This window comes from Camelus bactrianus, chromosome 27 (assembly GCF_048773025.1).
Source record: "Camelus bactrianus isolate YW-2024 breed Bactrian camel chromosome 27, ASM4877302v1, whole genome shotgun sequence".
Taxonomy (NCBI): Eukaryota; Metazoa; Chordata; class Mammalia; order Artiodactyla; family Camelidae; genus Camelus; species Camelus bactrianus.
The window spans coordinates 13,029,854-13,047,360 of NC_133565.1; the positions used below are offsets into that span (position 1 = coordinate 13,029,854).

Consider the following 17,507-nt stretch of genomic DNA (forward strand, 5'->3'; position numbering starts at 1 on the left):
ATGCACCACAAGGCCCCACGAGGGTCCATTTCTTAAGGCTGCAGTAGCAAAAAGCTCCTTGTTCAGTTAAGACTTCTTTCTCCCTTCACCCTGTCACATTTATTCTTGAGGGACTTCAAAATGAGTGTGGAAATTCTGTAAACACTAGACTAGAACTGAGTCAATCCTGTTGAAAACAGAGATGACAAAATAAACCGTAAACTGACATTCATATTAATTTCACCAAACAATAACTTTAAGGACTTTTTGTTACTTTTTGACACAGTGAAACACCATAATCCAAAGGGAAAAGAAATGGGAATGAGCAAGAGAACAGAGATGGATGTTCTATAAAAATGGTTTCAACAGCCCCTGTGACAGATGTGTCTATAAACAAAAACACAGGCAATAGCAGATGACAGAGCCTCAGCACACCAGACAACATGCCACAGCATAATGCCACAGATTCAAATTGAAATGTTCTTCCAGCTCACAATGAAGCAAGTCCCACTGGTCCTCTGAGAAGGGGAGTTCATAAGCGCCCCGTGAAAGAAAACACTTACACAACGGATTGGCCAGCCAAAGCATGACAAGCTCTTTTTTAGTGCTTTTAAAGGGCATGCTGCCCTCTCCCACCTGCGGAGGCTCCAAAAATAGACCGTGGCCACTGCCAGATGCCTCAGCACCCTGCTCTTGAGGCTCCTCTCCCTGGTCCTCAGGCAACTCATGCCTGTAAAAACAGGTCTCTTCAAATGGGCAGACCCTGCCTCGAGCAAAATACCTGCAGGTCTTGTCGCTCAGTGCCTCCGTGTACTGCTGAATAAGTCTCCGCTTCTCTCTCTCCTCCTCCACCCAGAACTCACTGGGAATGACAAAGGTGGAGACGACCCTGCACTGCGGGCAGGACTTGACGACCCTGAGCCCAAAATGTCTGGCACTCCTCCACCTGCGGATACACTTGAGACAGAAGGTGTGGTTGCAGCTGGACAGGATGCCAAAGCGGCAATCATTGGGGTTGGCTTTCTCATAGACAACCTCCATGCAGATGCCACACACTTTGTCCGCACTGCGTTGCACCGCAAATGAGAGTTCCATATCCCTCTCGTGTGCTTCAATGCAGGCCGTTATATGCTCTGCCCTCTGGGCATCATCCACGGGGTGCAAGACCTGCAGCCCACACAATTCGCACATGTCTCCATGGAGGTACATACAGTTCTCCCCACGAAAGCACTGACCCATGATAGCGTCGGGGCAAAGCTCCTCCACCAGGCCCTCAGCAAACTGCTCCCTCTCAGTCACTAAGCTCTGTAGAGGAGCGCCAGAGACAGAAGGAATGCTGCGGCCCCGATAAGGTTGCCCGGGAACAAACTCAACAGCACCCTCCCAGCCTTCTGCATCTGAACCTCCGGCAGCTTCTAGGCCTGCATTGTCTGCCTCGGCTTCAAAGAAATCCCTTTCAGGAGCCGAGCCAATCAGAGGCAAGGAGCTTGAGGAAGCAGCAGGTGGGGCTTCCGCCACTTCCTGAGGCAGGGGCTCCATGTGCGCAGCCATACTTGTGCCTTCACCTGCAGAGGTGTCAGGCTCACCGCCGTGGCCCTCCCTGGCCTCCTGCCGGCCTGAGGTATCATGGGAGTATTGACAATTATCCCCCTTCTTGCATAGACCATGCAAATAATACCTGCAGACAACTTGCCTTGTCCAGCTGCCGCTGTCCCGGCCAGGCAGCCATCTGGGCACAGCCCCGCCCCCTAAGGCCTGGGCGGACGTCGGACGTGACGGGCGGAAGGGGGCTGGGCTATGAGGCCAAGTTTGCCGAGAGGCCGGGCGCACGGGGCGGGTGGGCATGGAGACACCCTCCCCTGCTGCCTCGGCACCCCTAGGGGCCCCAGCTGCCTCCGAGGGCTCAGAGGGAGCTGCAGGCTCTTCCATGGCAGCTTCTTTGCCCCCAGATGGTACCGGAACTTCCCCGGTGTCTCTTCCTTTCAGGCTTGAGGCCCGGAGGCCGGCAGCCAGCTCGGGGTCTCCTCCCTAGGAGTTGTGCATCTTTTTTCTCGTTCCCCCCCTCTCTCCTTCCTGTATCTGTGTTCCTATTTCCTCTTCTGGGCAGGCGCGGGACGGACACTTCCTGTGGAGGCAACATGGGTCCTTCACCAGGTCTGCACGGTCGGTCCGTTCGAAACAATGCTCGGCTGCCTCCTTTGTTCGCCGCTGGCCGCGCTGCCCGCCTTCCGCTCCGGCGCTGCGCCAGCTCGATCGCACGCGGCTCCGCGCTCGTCCGCTTCTCTTCGGAGGAAGGAAATCACAACCTTTTGAGGTTTTAATTCAATCTCTTCCAGTGTTGCTCCAGACACATTGATTGGATTGCTCTTGCATCCGTTTCTATTCAAAACATCAGCATCCTTGTCTTTTTGCTGTTTCGCCGTGTATTTGAATTCATCTTGTGTCTGAAACATGTCACCCGTGAATTTTGTACATTCTTTTCTGTTCACTCCGTTTTGTGTTTCTATGGGTCTTATTTATTTATTTTTTTTTTGAGGTTATCTGACTGTCACTGCTGAAGGCCTTTTTTCATTTAGCTGTGTTGACAAGACCTGATTTTTCTGCTCTTTGTTTTTGGGAAATTCTTAACGGGCTTAGGTTGGAAACGGTTTTTGCCAGTGAGGCATTAGCAGGGAGTGCTTGTGATCTGAGGCCACTTTAGCGCCTTTCAGCTGTCTTAGGTTATTGTGATTTCTAACTCTCCCACTGTGCAGAAGCCGCAGGCTTCGTCAGGTCCTGATGCTGGCTTAACAAGCCACTGTCCCCTTTGTGACCCTGGCTTTTATTTTCTCTTGCTGATCTAACTCAGAGTGGCCCTTTGTTTCCCTTTCTTTCTTCCCTTCACCCAGTTGTGTGCGGTGTTATGGCGGGCCAGCCTTTCATAATGTATTTTCTATCCTTCGGCCCATAAGTTGTGATTTTTTATTTTTTACATTTGCAGATGCATTTTATTAGATTAGTAAACAAAATTATATATCTACATTAAGAGTACTTAGGGATGTATAGGGAATTTTATCATGTGGTTTTCTGCATTTGTTGAGAGATAATCATGTTTTTTTCTCTTTATTCTGTTATTGTGATTATTTGCACTGATAGATTTTCAAATATTTAATTTACCACTGTTCCTAGATTGTTTCTGAGAAGAAACCTTTCTGTGATATGGTTTAATCATTTTATATATTATTGGATTTTGCTTGCTAAAACAAGTTTCTTAGGTGGAATGTTATGATCTAAATTTATAATTTAAAATGGGAGAGAGTCTGACATGGAAATTAGATTGAAGCAAATAATAAAGATACGAATTTAATTAAAGAAAAACAAATATGAAATAGTGGGAATTAATCAAACAAAATCCTTTGAAAGGGTTATTGAAACTGATACATTTTGAATGAAATTTATCAAGAAAAAATGAAGGAGGCTCCAATAACCAAGATCAGAAATTTTAAAAGTGGCATTAATAGGATACATTAAAAATCACAAAAGGATAGTCTGAAACAAGCTTATGCCATTAGATTTTAAAATTTATGTGAGATGGTCGTATTTCTGAAACATATTTACTGATAAAAAAAGACAAGACCCCAAAAAAGAAACATAAATATTGATCTGTTAGATAAATCAGATCTCTAATTAAAAATAATTCCCTAAACGAAAGCCTTTAAAGCTTTCCACCTGAAATAAGTAGAAAGGCAAAAAGGTCTGTATTTACTACTAGTCAGTACAATAAAGCAAGCAAAGAAATAGAAGATGTTAGGATTGCAAAGGAATTATTAATGGAAGAGAGCAGAAAATTAAGAATAATTTACTGGTAAACTATTAGACTTAAGTACATTTAGCAGGGACATCAGATAGGAGTGCATTATAAAATCATTTGTATGTACATATATAATCAATGATACTTAAGCATTTAAATTCATAATATTCATAACAACATTTAAAACTTCCTAGAAGTTAAACTAATAAGAGTTGTAAAAATTAAAGTCATTTTATTTCTGAAAACTCAGAGAAATTGAGGGATACTCTGATCATTCAGTAGAAGGTTCCATACTTGCAGAAGGTAAACTTTTCCTGCTTTAATAAATCATGTAAGAATGCTGCTGATTTTCCATTGTGAATATAGGAAATCTTGGTGATTTTATGTTTTCCTTCTTTATAGAGTTACTGAGTTTTGTATTTTGGCTGCCAGTTTTTGCAAAGTTTGGCTCACTTACATTTTTTCCCTTCTAAATGAATTAGTTAATGAATATTCCTTTGATAGCCCCAAAGATTTTTTACAGAAAAAGATTTGGAGCATAGATACTGGGCTTTTATACCAGGCTCTCCACAGATTCAAAAACATAAAAATCCTGAATGTAAATCTACTATTTGTTTAATGGTAATTTGTTCTCAGTGCTTTTTATAGACCAGAAGTGTCCAATAGAATGTTCCATGATGGTTTTATGTATATGCTGTCCAGCACAGGAGCCATTAACTCACACAGATCTTGAGTCTGTGAAATGTGACTGAGTAGCTAGTAGCTACTGTATCAGACAGTGATGTTGTAGATAGTATTTGGCCATCCCATTTCCTCAAATATGAAGAGATGAAGAAAAATAATATTTCTTAACCTGCCCAGATAATGCAGGTGGCATGGGACAATGTTTGCCTTCAAATCCCCACCTGTGTGGGTCCCCTCTGTGTTTGTGCCCAACAGTTTCACAGTGAACTGCACTTTCTAGTTTTATAGTGACAATATTCCATCTGACCTGTTAGAAACTAAAATTGTACCCCATGATTTTAAATATCACCTGAGACTGAATAACTGGAAATATTAGGCAGTGCATCTTGAAAGACGTAATCAGATATTTCCCATCCCAGTCCAATCTCTATTCTCAGAGAATTTTCTCTGTCAGAGTCCAAATTCCTATCCTGTTTTTTTTTCTTTTTAATGTGAGCACTGATGTTGCTCTCATACAGTTTCTGAGAATAGGCATCTGATCATATACCTATTTATTTGACTCAGCTAAGTCCTCTTCCCCCACCAAAAAAACACACAAAAAAAACAAAAGCAAAAAACACCGAGAACCTCTGGCCCTGGGACCTGGCTGAGGCCAGTTTGTGTACACAGCAGTCTGCAGGGCAGCAGATCTCCTGGCTGGTCAGCATTTGGCTGTCTGAGTGGAATAGATGCAAATGACGTTCCACTGGGCTGACCGCCTGGTCACCAGGGAGTAGACTGATGTGGGTTGGGGGGTTGCAGCCCTTCAGGGCTGAGGCACAGTCCAGGCAGCATAACTAAAGCCCAAGGGGCAGGAGGCTAGTTCTGAACTGGACTGTGGTGATGGGTGGAAAAGAATCAGAACCCCACAGTCTTTTATTCCAAACATCTCAGGTCTGCTGGGACCAGCCCTACGTGGCTAATAGGTCCATATTTAAAGGACACACTTTGTCTCAAAGCAGTTTCCTCCAGCACACACACCTCCCTGAGGGCCACTGTTTAGGCATTCCCGTGGAGCCAGGGGAAGGGAGATTAAAAGCTATTGTCCAGAATCAGGCATCAGGGGTTCAAATCCAGAATCCACCACTCTTTGAGGAATTTATCTTAGGCAAATCATTCATGTTCTTTTACCTCATTTGGCAAACAGTAACAGCAACGGTAATACGAGTGATCAGCTCACAGGTTTGTTGTATTAAATGAAATAATTCTCACAAAATTATCACAGCAGTGCAATACAGTTGCACAGTTACAAAGAAAACACTCTTTGAGATTGTGTCTTTTGTATTTTAGAATCACCCCCAAAATACCGTCCCTAAAGTCTCTAGCCATGTCAATCCCCATTTTCTACTGGCTGGATACAGCAGTAATATACCTCTAGCATCCCTGGAAGTTCCTGGCACATAAGAGTTAGTGAATAAGTACTTCCTCATCCTGATGGACAGACTGATTTTTATTTTGAAACTTACAGAGGCAGTTTTCTCCAACTCTGGTTCAAAAGTCCAAACTCACCAAATGACATACATTAATTAGGTGCAGATTTTGCATATCAGTTATATTCAGTACAGCTGTTAAAATAACAAGTTGGTTTGAAGCCAGGCAAAATTAAATATATTATCAAAAAGAGAAGCTCCAGTTGTAGGTACTTCGTGCAGCACTTTTGGTCCTCACATCACTCATAATTGCACAGGATTCTGCAGGGGACAGGACTCCTCCAGTTTATCCTGGGAGAGGATGGGCTGTTTTAAGGAATCCGCATTTGGTCATCAGACAACAAGAAAGTTACTCAGAAGTGCCTTTCTAATTCCATATTTTAATATGGATAATAAAAGGTATAAATTATCCTAAAGCCAATCAAATGTAGTATCAGAAAAACTTCTGTGATTATGAAAATGACGACTGAATTACCTATATTGTAATCAAAGACCGAAAATTTCAGGAAATATTCAGAATGCTCTTCTACAAGTGCTAAGAATTCAGCTATGTGTATAAGTGCAGTGTAGTTAACAGAATTTTTTCACATTCATACTCATTTATTTTACAGACCTAAAACATGCTTAAATTTTAACCTCTGACCATAACTCAGATTAAATAGATTGTATAAGGCTGATATTTGCATCCAGAACAATCACAGAAACTGGATAAATATCAGAAGTAAATACATGTAAGACTTACAAAATAGCTAACGTGGTGAGAGTTCTAGGGGCAAAATCTGAGCACATCAAATAACCAAAATAACCAATGTGTTATAGAATAAATCACAAATAAAATGAAGAAATATTTCTCCTGCATGTTTGTGAAGATACAACATATGAAAACATTTGGGATGCACCCACAGCCATGCATAGAGGCAAAATGTGTGGCCTTAAATGCATTTATAAGGCAAGAAGAAGGCGTGTTTCCAAGAGGCAGGAATAAAAAGATGAAGACAGAGATGAGTGAGGGAGAATGTCACATAATAATGTTGGATCCTACTGTCTCCTCCCCTTTAGGAAGAGGACATAGGTGCTATTCTGTATATACACTCAGACCTGCATGCTGTGGCCACGGGGAAAATGGACAGAATTAATCAAATGTTGGTTCCTTGGAGAAGGAGTGCTATTTATATTTCGAAGTGAAAAAGTACACATATATTTTCCCATTATCTTTGCCCTGTGCCTTTCCCCCTCCAAAACATTGAGGCAGTTGTTAAAGGGAACTGTGAACACTCATGCCCACTGACCAGAAGTAAACTAGGAAGGGCATTAATGTCTCTATCCACTAGAAGTCTGGGATGTAACTGATTGAATAAGCAGAGGGGGAAAAATCCAGCAATGGTATAGATTTTGATATTCAATTAATACTACTGACCTAATTGATGTATGTAAAAACATTTCACTCACCAAATCTAGTTCTGTGCAATTTACACGTCAGACACTTATGACAGTTTACAACATATTGGGCATAAGATGCCTCGATAATTTCAAAGGATTGAAGCAATTCAGAATATATTCTCGGACCCCAGGCTGAAACTGAGCCAGGTATCAATAACAAAACATGATTAGAAAAACGATTTCTGTATGGGGATATTCATAAGTATATTTCTAAGTAACCCATGGGTCAGTTAAAAATATCATAAGGTGAATCAGAAAATACTATGATTTTATTAGTAATGAAGTGCTTATATAAAAGTTTATGTGTTGGATAGAAAGCAGTGCTTCTTGGGTAAAACTTTATAGATGGAAATGAATATATAAGGAAATGAGAAAATCTTATTTCTGATACAATCACTAAATGCAGGTGATTATAGGTGTACAATGCATTATAATATTGACAATAAATTTAACGAAAAGAAAATATATAGAGGGAAATTACAAAAATTAGAACAGAAACTAATATATGAAAGCAAACATACAAGAAGTGAAATAGTACGAGGTTGGTTCCTTAATAGGATTAATAAGGCAGATAAACCTCTGGTGTGCTTCACTGAGGAAAAACAAAATGAGCATTGCTCAACTAACCAATATCAAGAGTGAAAAACACAGGCGTGACATCCCTACTGTTTATATATATTTTAAAGAGATCATAATATATCATGAACAAATTAGGCTATTAAATATGAAAATGTAGTTGAAATGTTCAGCTTAGAAAACACAAATTATCATAAATAAAATGGAAGTAAATGGGAAATACGAATAGCCTTTTATCTGTTAAAAATTAATTATAATTAAAAACCTTCTTAAAAGTAAAACTCCAAGCCCAGATATATTCACAGTAAATTGTATGAAATGTGTCAGGAGGATCATTACAGACCCACATTGCTCACAAACTTTGATGCAAATTAAAGGGAAATTGAAAAATGAAGTTCATCAATTTATAAAAGGATAATATATAAAACAAAGAGGGGTCAATTCTTGTGATTTAAGGTAATGTCAATATTTGAAAATTGGTTGAAAAAAACAACGAACTTATGTATACAGAGAACAGATTGGTGATTGTCAGCGGGGGTTAGGGGTGAAGTGGGTGAAGGGGGTCAAAAAGTGCAAACTTCCAGTTATAAAATAAATAAGTTCAGGGATGTAATGTATAGCATGGTGATTTTAGTTAATAAAACTGTAGTGTGTATTTGAAAGTCATTTAAAGAATAGACCTTTAAATTCTCATCACATGAAAAAAAATGTAACTGTGTGGTAATGGATGTCAACTAGATGTATTGTGATGATCATTTAAAAATATGTACAAATATCAAATTATTTGATGGTACACCTGAGACTCATATAATGGTATATGTCAGATATAACTCAGTAAAAATATAAATGAAAGAGGCAATTCACAGACACATACACAACACACACACACACACACACACATACAAAGGTGTTTCTCAGAACACTAATTGCAAACTGCAGTCATGTTTTATCAGTGAGATAAATGTATATCCATTCTGCTAAGCACACGGAGAATTTAAGAACACTTGTAATAAAGGTGTTTCTAAGATGCTTCGTGCATACTGCATTGAGAATATTGTTATATCAGTAAATGTAAGTTACACCCATTCTGAAATGCATATAGAGAAGTGTTTGAGGACACTTGTCTAAAGGTGTTTTGAAGAATGATGAAAAGAAACAATAAATTAATGTGAATAACCACATTAAAATATTAAAGGAGAAAATAATAAACTGTCAAAAATCCAGATTTTTAATGTTAAAACGATACACATCCGTGATAAACCTCTCAGGACACTAGGAATAAAAATAATAATAATTTCCCTGATCAATGTGTCAATTTCTGGTGTACATTAGATTTTAAAACCTGAGGATAACCCTCTCTGGTTTGATGCTGACCTTCTCCCAGTGAGAAGGAATCCTGCCAGCAAACTGTCTTTGGACTCAAACTGCAACACTTCCCTGAGTCTCCAGCCTGCCAGCTTACCCCATCAGATTCTGGACTCACCCAGTATCCCACAATCACCAGGATGTCACTGGGGTGGCAGTGTCATCTCTATGCTCTATGGATAGGTACATAACTTGTCAGTTCTCTGCAAAGGTCCTCCCAGAGGGTCCTGCTCTTAGGGGTCCCACCCCCTGGGGCCTTGACAGCTGACTGGACTATTGAAACTGAGGCAGTGGTCCTGATGAGCTCTGAATTGCCTCTAAGATCACTCTTCCCCTTGAAGGATATTGTGTATTTACAGGCAAAAAAATAGCTCTATGGTTCCATCTTGTGGAATCCTTGAAATCCAACAGTCTCCCTTCATTCCATTTTGTTTTCTCTGTTACCTTTAGTTCAAACTGGCAGTGTCTCTGCGTCTACAGACCCGCCTCTATCCTCGACGCCTGCTGAGATGGCTAAGTAAGTCCACAGCTGCACCCGTGTAACCTTTCTCACATGGTGGTTCAGCTGCGTCTTTTGTGTTCTGTTCAGGTCATGCTTTCTCAATGTTTGTGACATGGACAGGCTGAGACTTTTCCAAATCCTCAAGTTCATTTCTGTTTAATAATTCCTACTTCAATCTACGTCTCTCCTTTTGTGTTTTACTCTAAGCAGGTGGGAGTAACCAAGCCACTCCTTCAATACTTTGCTTTAAATTATGCTCAGCTAAATATCTAACTTCATTGCTTACAAGGTGTACCTTCCACAGAATGCTAGAACACAGCTCAGCCAAGGTATTTGTCAATTTATAACAAGAATTGCTTTTCCTTCAGTTTCTAATAACTTGTTTTTTTTTTTAAATAATCTCATCAGAATTGCCTTTGACATCCGTATTTCCAGCATAGACCTCAAAACTCTTCCAGCCTCTACCCATTACCTAGTTCCAAAGCCACTTCCACATTTTCAGGGGTTTATTACAGCAGCACCCCACTTTTCAAAGCTAAAACATCTATTATGCTACTCAACCTGACATAATAAAATACCATAGATTAGTGGCTTAACCAACAGACATTTATTTTGCTCACAGTTCTGGAGGCTGAGAAGTCCAAGTTTTTTTTTTTTTTATTGAAGTATAGTTGATTTACAGTATTGTGTTAATTTCAGGTATGTAGCAAAGTGATTCATTTATATATTTTTCAGACTATTTTCCATTATGTTATTATCAGATATAGTTCCCTGTGTTACATAGTAAATCCTTTTGCTGGTCTATTTTGTGTGTAGTAGTTTTTATCTGTGAATTCCATACTCCTAATTTAACACCCCCCTCATTTTCCCCTTTGGTAGCCATATGTTTGTTCTCTAGGTCTGTGTGTCTGTTTCTGTTCTGTATATCAATTCATCTGTATTATTAATTAGATTCCACACATAAGTGGTGTCATATATTTGTCTCTGTCTGACTTACTTCACTTAGTGTAATAAGCTCTAGGTTCATCCATGTTGCTGCAAATGGCAATTATTTCATTATCTTTTATGGCTGAGTAGTATTCCATTTTACCACATCGTTGTAAACCAATCATCTCTTGTTGGGCATTTGGGTTGTTTCCATGTCTTGGCTATTGTAAATAGTACTGCTGTGAACATTGGGTGCATATATCTTTTAAAATTAGAGTTGTCATCTTTTCTAGATATATGCCTAGGAGTGGGATTGCTGGTAACTGGTTTTTTAAGAAACCTTCATACTGTCCTCCATAGTGGCTGTACTAATTTACCTTCCCACCAACAGTCTAGGACTGTTCCCTTTTCTCTACACCCTCTCCAGCATGTAATATTTGTAGATTTTTGAATGATGGCCATTCTGATTAGTGTGAGGTAATAACTTGTAGTTTTGATTTGCATTTTGCTAAAAATTAGCAATGTTGGGCATCTTTTTGTGTGCCTATTGGCCATCTGTATGTCTTCTTTGGAGGGATGTCTATTTAGGTTTTCTGCCCATCTTTTGATTGAGTTGTTTGGTTTTTTGATATTGAATTGCATGAGCTGTTTGTATATTTTGGATATTAACTTATTGCTGGTCATATCATTTGCAAATATTTTTCTTGCATTTTGTAGATTGTCTTTTCATTTTTGCTGATGGTTTCCTTTGCTGTGCAATGCTTTTAAGTTTGACTAGGTTCCATTTGTTTACTTTTGTCTTGGGAGACTGATCAACAAAATATTGCTACGATTTATGTCGGACATTGGCAGTTCTTGAAAGTGCTTGAACTAACTTTACATTGGCCGTCAATATGCGAGAGTCAGCACTTGATGTCAGTTTTTCTTAAAATTTCAGCCTGTCCAGTTGGAGTATACCTGTGCATTGTGGTTTCAGTTTGCACAGTCGTATTCACAGTGACTGACGATGCTGGGTATGCTTTTCATTTGCTTATTGGCTACTTGAACATTCCTGTTTCTAAAGTGATTATTTAAATGTTTTATCTAACCTTTTATTGGAATACATAATAAAGGTTTTGACCCTATTTAAAAAAACAACAACACTTTTATTATCTTACAGTTTATTTTTGAGTACAGGGAGGGCTTAACTGGGTTCTCTGACCAAGGTCTTATAAGTCTCCAGCCAAGGTGTTGACTGGGCTGTGCTCTCATCTAGAACTCAGGGCCTTCTTCCAATATCACCCAGGTCGTTTGCTGAATCAGTTCCTTGCAGTTGTAGATCGGGGCTCTTCCACGCCTGAGGCCACCCCCTTCTTCTGGGCTAGTCAGTGGTCCTCACAGCAATAAGGTTCCTTGCCTCCCAGGAAGGGGCCTGGTAAGGCTGCTGGGAGCCCTGTGAGCAGGGTGCCAAGCTGGCTTTCCATGGGGCTTTATTGGCTCCATGAGTCCACCTGGTCCCTTCAAGAATAAATATCAATCTCAGCAAAACTTAGCTCTTTTAATATTAAGAGAACTAGATTTACTTCAGTAATCAAAGACCTGCTAAAGACAACAAAGAACATAAGTGGTTATTCTGACAAGACATCAGATACTTTTTTTTAAATTTTAGGCAGATTACTTAAAGGTAAAGAAAAACCTTTCATAATCTCATTATCATAAGCAGAGCAATAGGAAAGAAATCTTTGTCCTTTTAACAGAGAGAAAATCAGTGTCAAAGTTTATACCAGTTTACATTTGATATTAAAATTCACTTGCTTAATTACATTTATTTAAATCTTGTCCAGTCTTGACCACACACATAAAACTCCTTTCCAAAAAGTCCTTTATTCATAAACCTTTTATAAACTTCTGTGTCCATTTTAGTTTGTCCCTTGTTTTCATTCCCATTTAGAAATAACCAGATTTAAGCCAAAATCACCCCCTTTTCCTTTACAAATATATCTCCAAACATTAAACCTTTTCTCACCGCAAAAATACATCCTATGTCTATTATTATGTCTGGTAGATTTAACCATGTATACTAATTAGAATTCTTAACATTTTTAAATTTTATCATTTTTAAGGGAAAATAAAGAAGTAAACAATTGTGAACTGTATTAGCATTTTGTGATTTGGCAAACCTATACGTACGTTTTACAATTTTTTAGGAAAATATGCTACTTCCTGGTAAAATCTTTCAATAAATCACAAGATATATTTACTAATAGAGCCAAACCAACTTAGTCTATCTCTAGTAAGAGGCCAAAGGTAGGTAGAAACTTAGACTTGTTTAGCAGTTAAGGTTCCAGTCTTTTATCTTATTCAGAAATGATGTAGACACTCAATGAATCCCATCATTTAATTTTACAAACTCTAAGGAAGTAAATTACCAAAGAGACATAGGAAACTAGTTAAGTAGACATATCATAAAACAATTATTGTTTAAAGTTCACCTAAAACTTATTATCATTTACATCTATTCACTGTATTTGTTCTTAGTAATCATAGCCAGATTATTCATAAAATTTCAGGAGACATTAAAACAGTTAGTCATTATCTTATGTTTTTTATTTATTTTACTTCTATTTTTGCTGACAAATTTTACAGCAAAGAAAAACATTAGCTCATTTGACTAGTATAACCAGGTAGAACGAAAGTTGTTTATCTGTAGCATATAATGCTAATGCTGAAGACATACCTGTATTGATTAAGATAACAAGCCTAAAATTAACTTTTATTTGCTAAGTATTGTCCTAGATCATGTAAACTTAAAAAACACCTGGGTTAGTTTTTTTAATTATATTTTTGAGATTTTTTTATATAGAGTTTGTTGGTTTAAAGTCAATTAAATAGAGCTCTCTTACTAATTAATTTTGGCAGTACCATCTGGAGGTAACATACACATATAGACCTATAAACAGGCACAACCAGAGATCTCATTTTAAAACTTTAGTCATGATTCAGATACAATACAAAACTCACAAGTTTATAAATAACAGGTTATTCATTCAGATGGCTAAAGTCTTTATTATTTGTGAAAAAGACTTTTAAAATATATATTTATCTTTAGTAAGCAATTTTAAGGGGGCTGTGATTTATGAGAGTTTAAGCAAGAATCTTTTTAGCAGTTTGTGTTTGCAAAGTTCTCTCTTTTTCTCCCTATCTCTCTCTCTCTCTTTAGTTTCAGGTCCTACTGATTAATAAAATTCAGGCTCAGTCTTAGCAGATGTGGCTGTGTTTATGTTTTACAGGTACGATAAAATTTATACCTTTAAGGGACAGAGTAAGAAAATGTAAGATTTTGCCCCTAGGAGTTTTGGGGTATATTTGTCTATTATCGTAAGTCTTAGGATAATTATTATTATCAATTTTTTAAAGTGCAGGACAACTCTGCTCCAATATCCTCATCTTTTATAATATTGGCAAGCATTTTGAGAGGAACAGGCAAGGCCTTGGGACTGAAAAAAAAAGTGGGTCTTGGGTTGTTTCTAGAGTTATAATTCTTGTTTGGTAGAAATTTGCATGATAAAGACAGTTGTTTCTGTTAGTTGAATATTGTACTGCAGCTGACTTATTTCCTTATTATTTGTAGGAGGGTCTGAGGAATTGCTGAGGAGAGGAGGTGATTTTTAAGAAAGGAATTTATATTGGATTTTTGTTAAGTCTAATTTTCTGTTCTTTCACCTTAAAAAGTGATTCTCTTAAACTTAGTCATTAAACACTTTTCCCCCTTTTAATTTGATTCTTAAGTACCAATATGACAGCTGTTTATAATGAGAGTTCTCATTTTTTCTTTTAATATAGCCAATATAAAGGATCTATCATCTTGCCATTGATAAGTAGGGCTCAAACCAATATGCATTTTATTATGACTTAACCGATGGTGCAAGAGGCATCTCACAAAACAGTATAGGGCCCTCACAAGATTCAAAACACTCAAACCGAACATTAGTCTAAGACAGTAAAAACCCTTTCCTGCTACAGGCAGTAAGAACAGTGTCGTGAAAATGGTGTTTCCGTTGTCCCATAAAAATATGGGGCACCTCCAGATGTAAACCTGCTAATTTATGGCACCAGGCGGGTACTACTGGAATTTTTCCATCAGTAACAAGCAAAGGTTGACATGGCAAAGGCCCCTTATGGGCTGGGACTGCTTAGGGCAAACTCCCCTGGGAGCTGGCACAGTGCAACAAGAGAGGGCTGCTTGTGACTTTGGGCCTCCGAACCCCGGTCTCTTTGGTGGGCCACCAGTTGCACCCCAGTAAATACACCTGCCAGATGGCAGAGACCAGGAAGAGTGTTCTCACCGGACACAAAGCCAAGCTCTCAGGACATAGAAAAAGATGGAAGGAAAAAAATTCATCCCATTTTTACAGAGAGCCAACATCCAAGTTTTTCTAAGCAGATGCTGGTCTGGTGCGAACTGTTGAGTCTGGCTCTGACAGCAGGTGACAGGGCCCCTGCCCTATGGTTCTGCCCTGGGGTTCTTGTTCCTTATGGCAAACAACACAACAGACAGAGCCACAGAAAAACGGTGACCATCTCTGGGAGGAAACAGATCCCCAATAGTCACTAATCCAAGGAACTAGCTGCACAAATATTTTCTCCTGCTAATCTGAATTGAGTGAGTGAGAGAAAGAGAGAGAAAAGGATTCTCACCATTTTGCCTTCCAACAGGCTTGCGGGCAGAGATCTGGGAGGCTGACGTGGTACAAAATCTTACTTTCTGAAGGTCTTTGTCACATGTCCCTGGGTCCCTCAGCTGTAGCAGCCTCAGGGAGGGGGCAGGGTCCAGCCAGCCTGCAGCCTGGATCACCAACCATTGGGGAGGGGAAATTTCTCCCTCTACCCAGCTTGATTTTGTGTGGCTGGACTAATCAATTTGACATAAGACAAATTGGCAGGAGAAAAAGAAACAAATTTTAATTCATGTGCATGGAGGTGTCATAGAAACGGGACCCAGAAGTGCCCAAGGCAGGCAGCTTTCATATTTTTTAGGCAAAGAAGCAATACATTTGTGAATAATTGACAGGACAAAGAAACAGGCCCAGTTACTGAAGAAGCCAAACAGAATTTGGGTTTGGGGTAGTAAATTAAAGAAGTAACAAGGGTTGTTTAGATAGGCGTCTTGGTCCAAATTCCTTATCTCTGGCTGTGATCATGTCCTTTAACCTCCAGATGTAGGGAGGGCACCTTTCACATGAGAGATTTACTTCCTGCTTTCGTGGAGACAGAGAGGTGGTTCAGAGTGTCCCTCTTGCTTTCTTAAGTAACTAACTTTTTGGCAGCAGGGGAGGGAATTAGGTTTTTTATTTATTTTTTATTATTTTTTAAATTTTTAATGGAGGTTCTAGGGGTTGAACCCAGGACCTCTTGCATGCTAAGCATGTGCTCTACCACTGAACTATACCCTCCCTGCCTTGTTAAGTAACTTAAATTCAGAATGATCAGTATGCCACTGAGGCACATTTTGAGGGGGACTAGCCTGGGCTCCAATACTGTTTAAGATGTTGAATGCAAGGACTGTGTGCATTGGCAAAGCCATGGAGGTCCTCCATGACTAGCCAGGTAAAGGTGGACTGTGACCATGTGGAGAGAAAAGCAAACTCTCAGAAGTTGTGAAGATAAGCACTTGCAGTGTCTGTGCCTGACAGTATGCTTTTTGTTGGTGATGCAAGTGCTTGATGTTGAGCTGCTAATTGCCAAGGCATCCATTTCAAGGGCATTTCCTTGAATGAGCATATTAGCAGCTGTGGGTCACAGGTAAGATCTAAACAGATAAGGAGCCAGGCCACCCAACCCATGAAGTTCCCCTTTCAGGAAGCCCCAAGTAACCTAGATAACTAAGCTTCGAATGACCCTGCTTTTTCCTTCCCAAACCCTAATTCCCACTCTTAGTTTTATGTATTTTGAATTTTATTTGATTGAAGTATAGTTGCTTTTAAATGTGTTAGTTTCTGATGTACAGCATAGTGATTCAGTTATACATATACATATACATATACATATACATATACATATACATTCTTTTCATATCCTTTTTCATTATAGGCTATTACAAGGAATTGAATATAGTTCCTTGTGCTACACGATAGGTCCTTGTGGTTTATCTATTTTATATATAGTAATGTGTATATGTTAATCCCAAGCTCCTAATTTATCCTTCCCCCAACCCCTTTCCCTTTTTGTAACCGTAACTTTGTTTTCTATATCTGTAAGTCTATTTCTGTTTTGAAAATAAGTTCATTTGTATCTTGTTTTTTTAGATTCCACATATAAGTGGTATCAGATGAATTTTTTTGTTTCTCTGACTTAATTCACTTAGTATGATAGTCTCTAGATCCATCCATGTTGCTGCAAATGGCATTATTTGGTTCTTTTGTATGGCTGAGTAGTATTCCATTGTATAAATATACCACAACTTTATCCAGTCCTGCTGATGGACATTTATGTTGTTTATATGTCTTGGCTATTGTAAATAGTGCTGCTATGAACATTGGGTTGCATGTAACATTTTGAATTAGATTCCCCTCTGAATATATACCTAGGAATGGGATTGCTGGATCACATGGTAGCTCTATTTTTATTTTTTTAAGGAACCTCCATACTGTTCTCCATAGTGGCAGCACCAAACTGCATTCCCACCAGCAGAGTAGGAAGTTTCCCTTTTCTCCACACCCTCTCCAGCATTTTTTTTTTTTTTTTGATGATGGCCATTCTGACCAGTGTGAGGTGACACTTCATTGTAGTTTTGATT

The 17,507-nt window shown here is 39.1% G+C and overlaps 1 protein-coding gene across 1 annotated transcript; it reads right to left on the bottom strand.

Moving 5' to 3' along the window:
• Positions 1-405: 405 nt before the first annotated feature.
• On the bottom strand, positions 406-2,022 carry MKRN3 (makorin ring finger protein 3). Its single transcript, XM_010970285.3, is given in 1 exon segment — positions 406-2,022. A coding segment is annotated over 1 exon segment (1,617 nt).
• Positions 2,023-17,507: the final 15,485 nt, after the last annotated feature.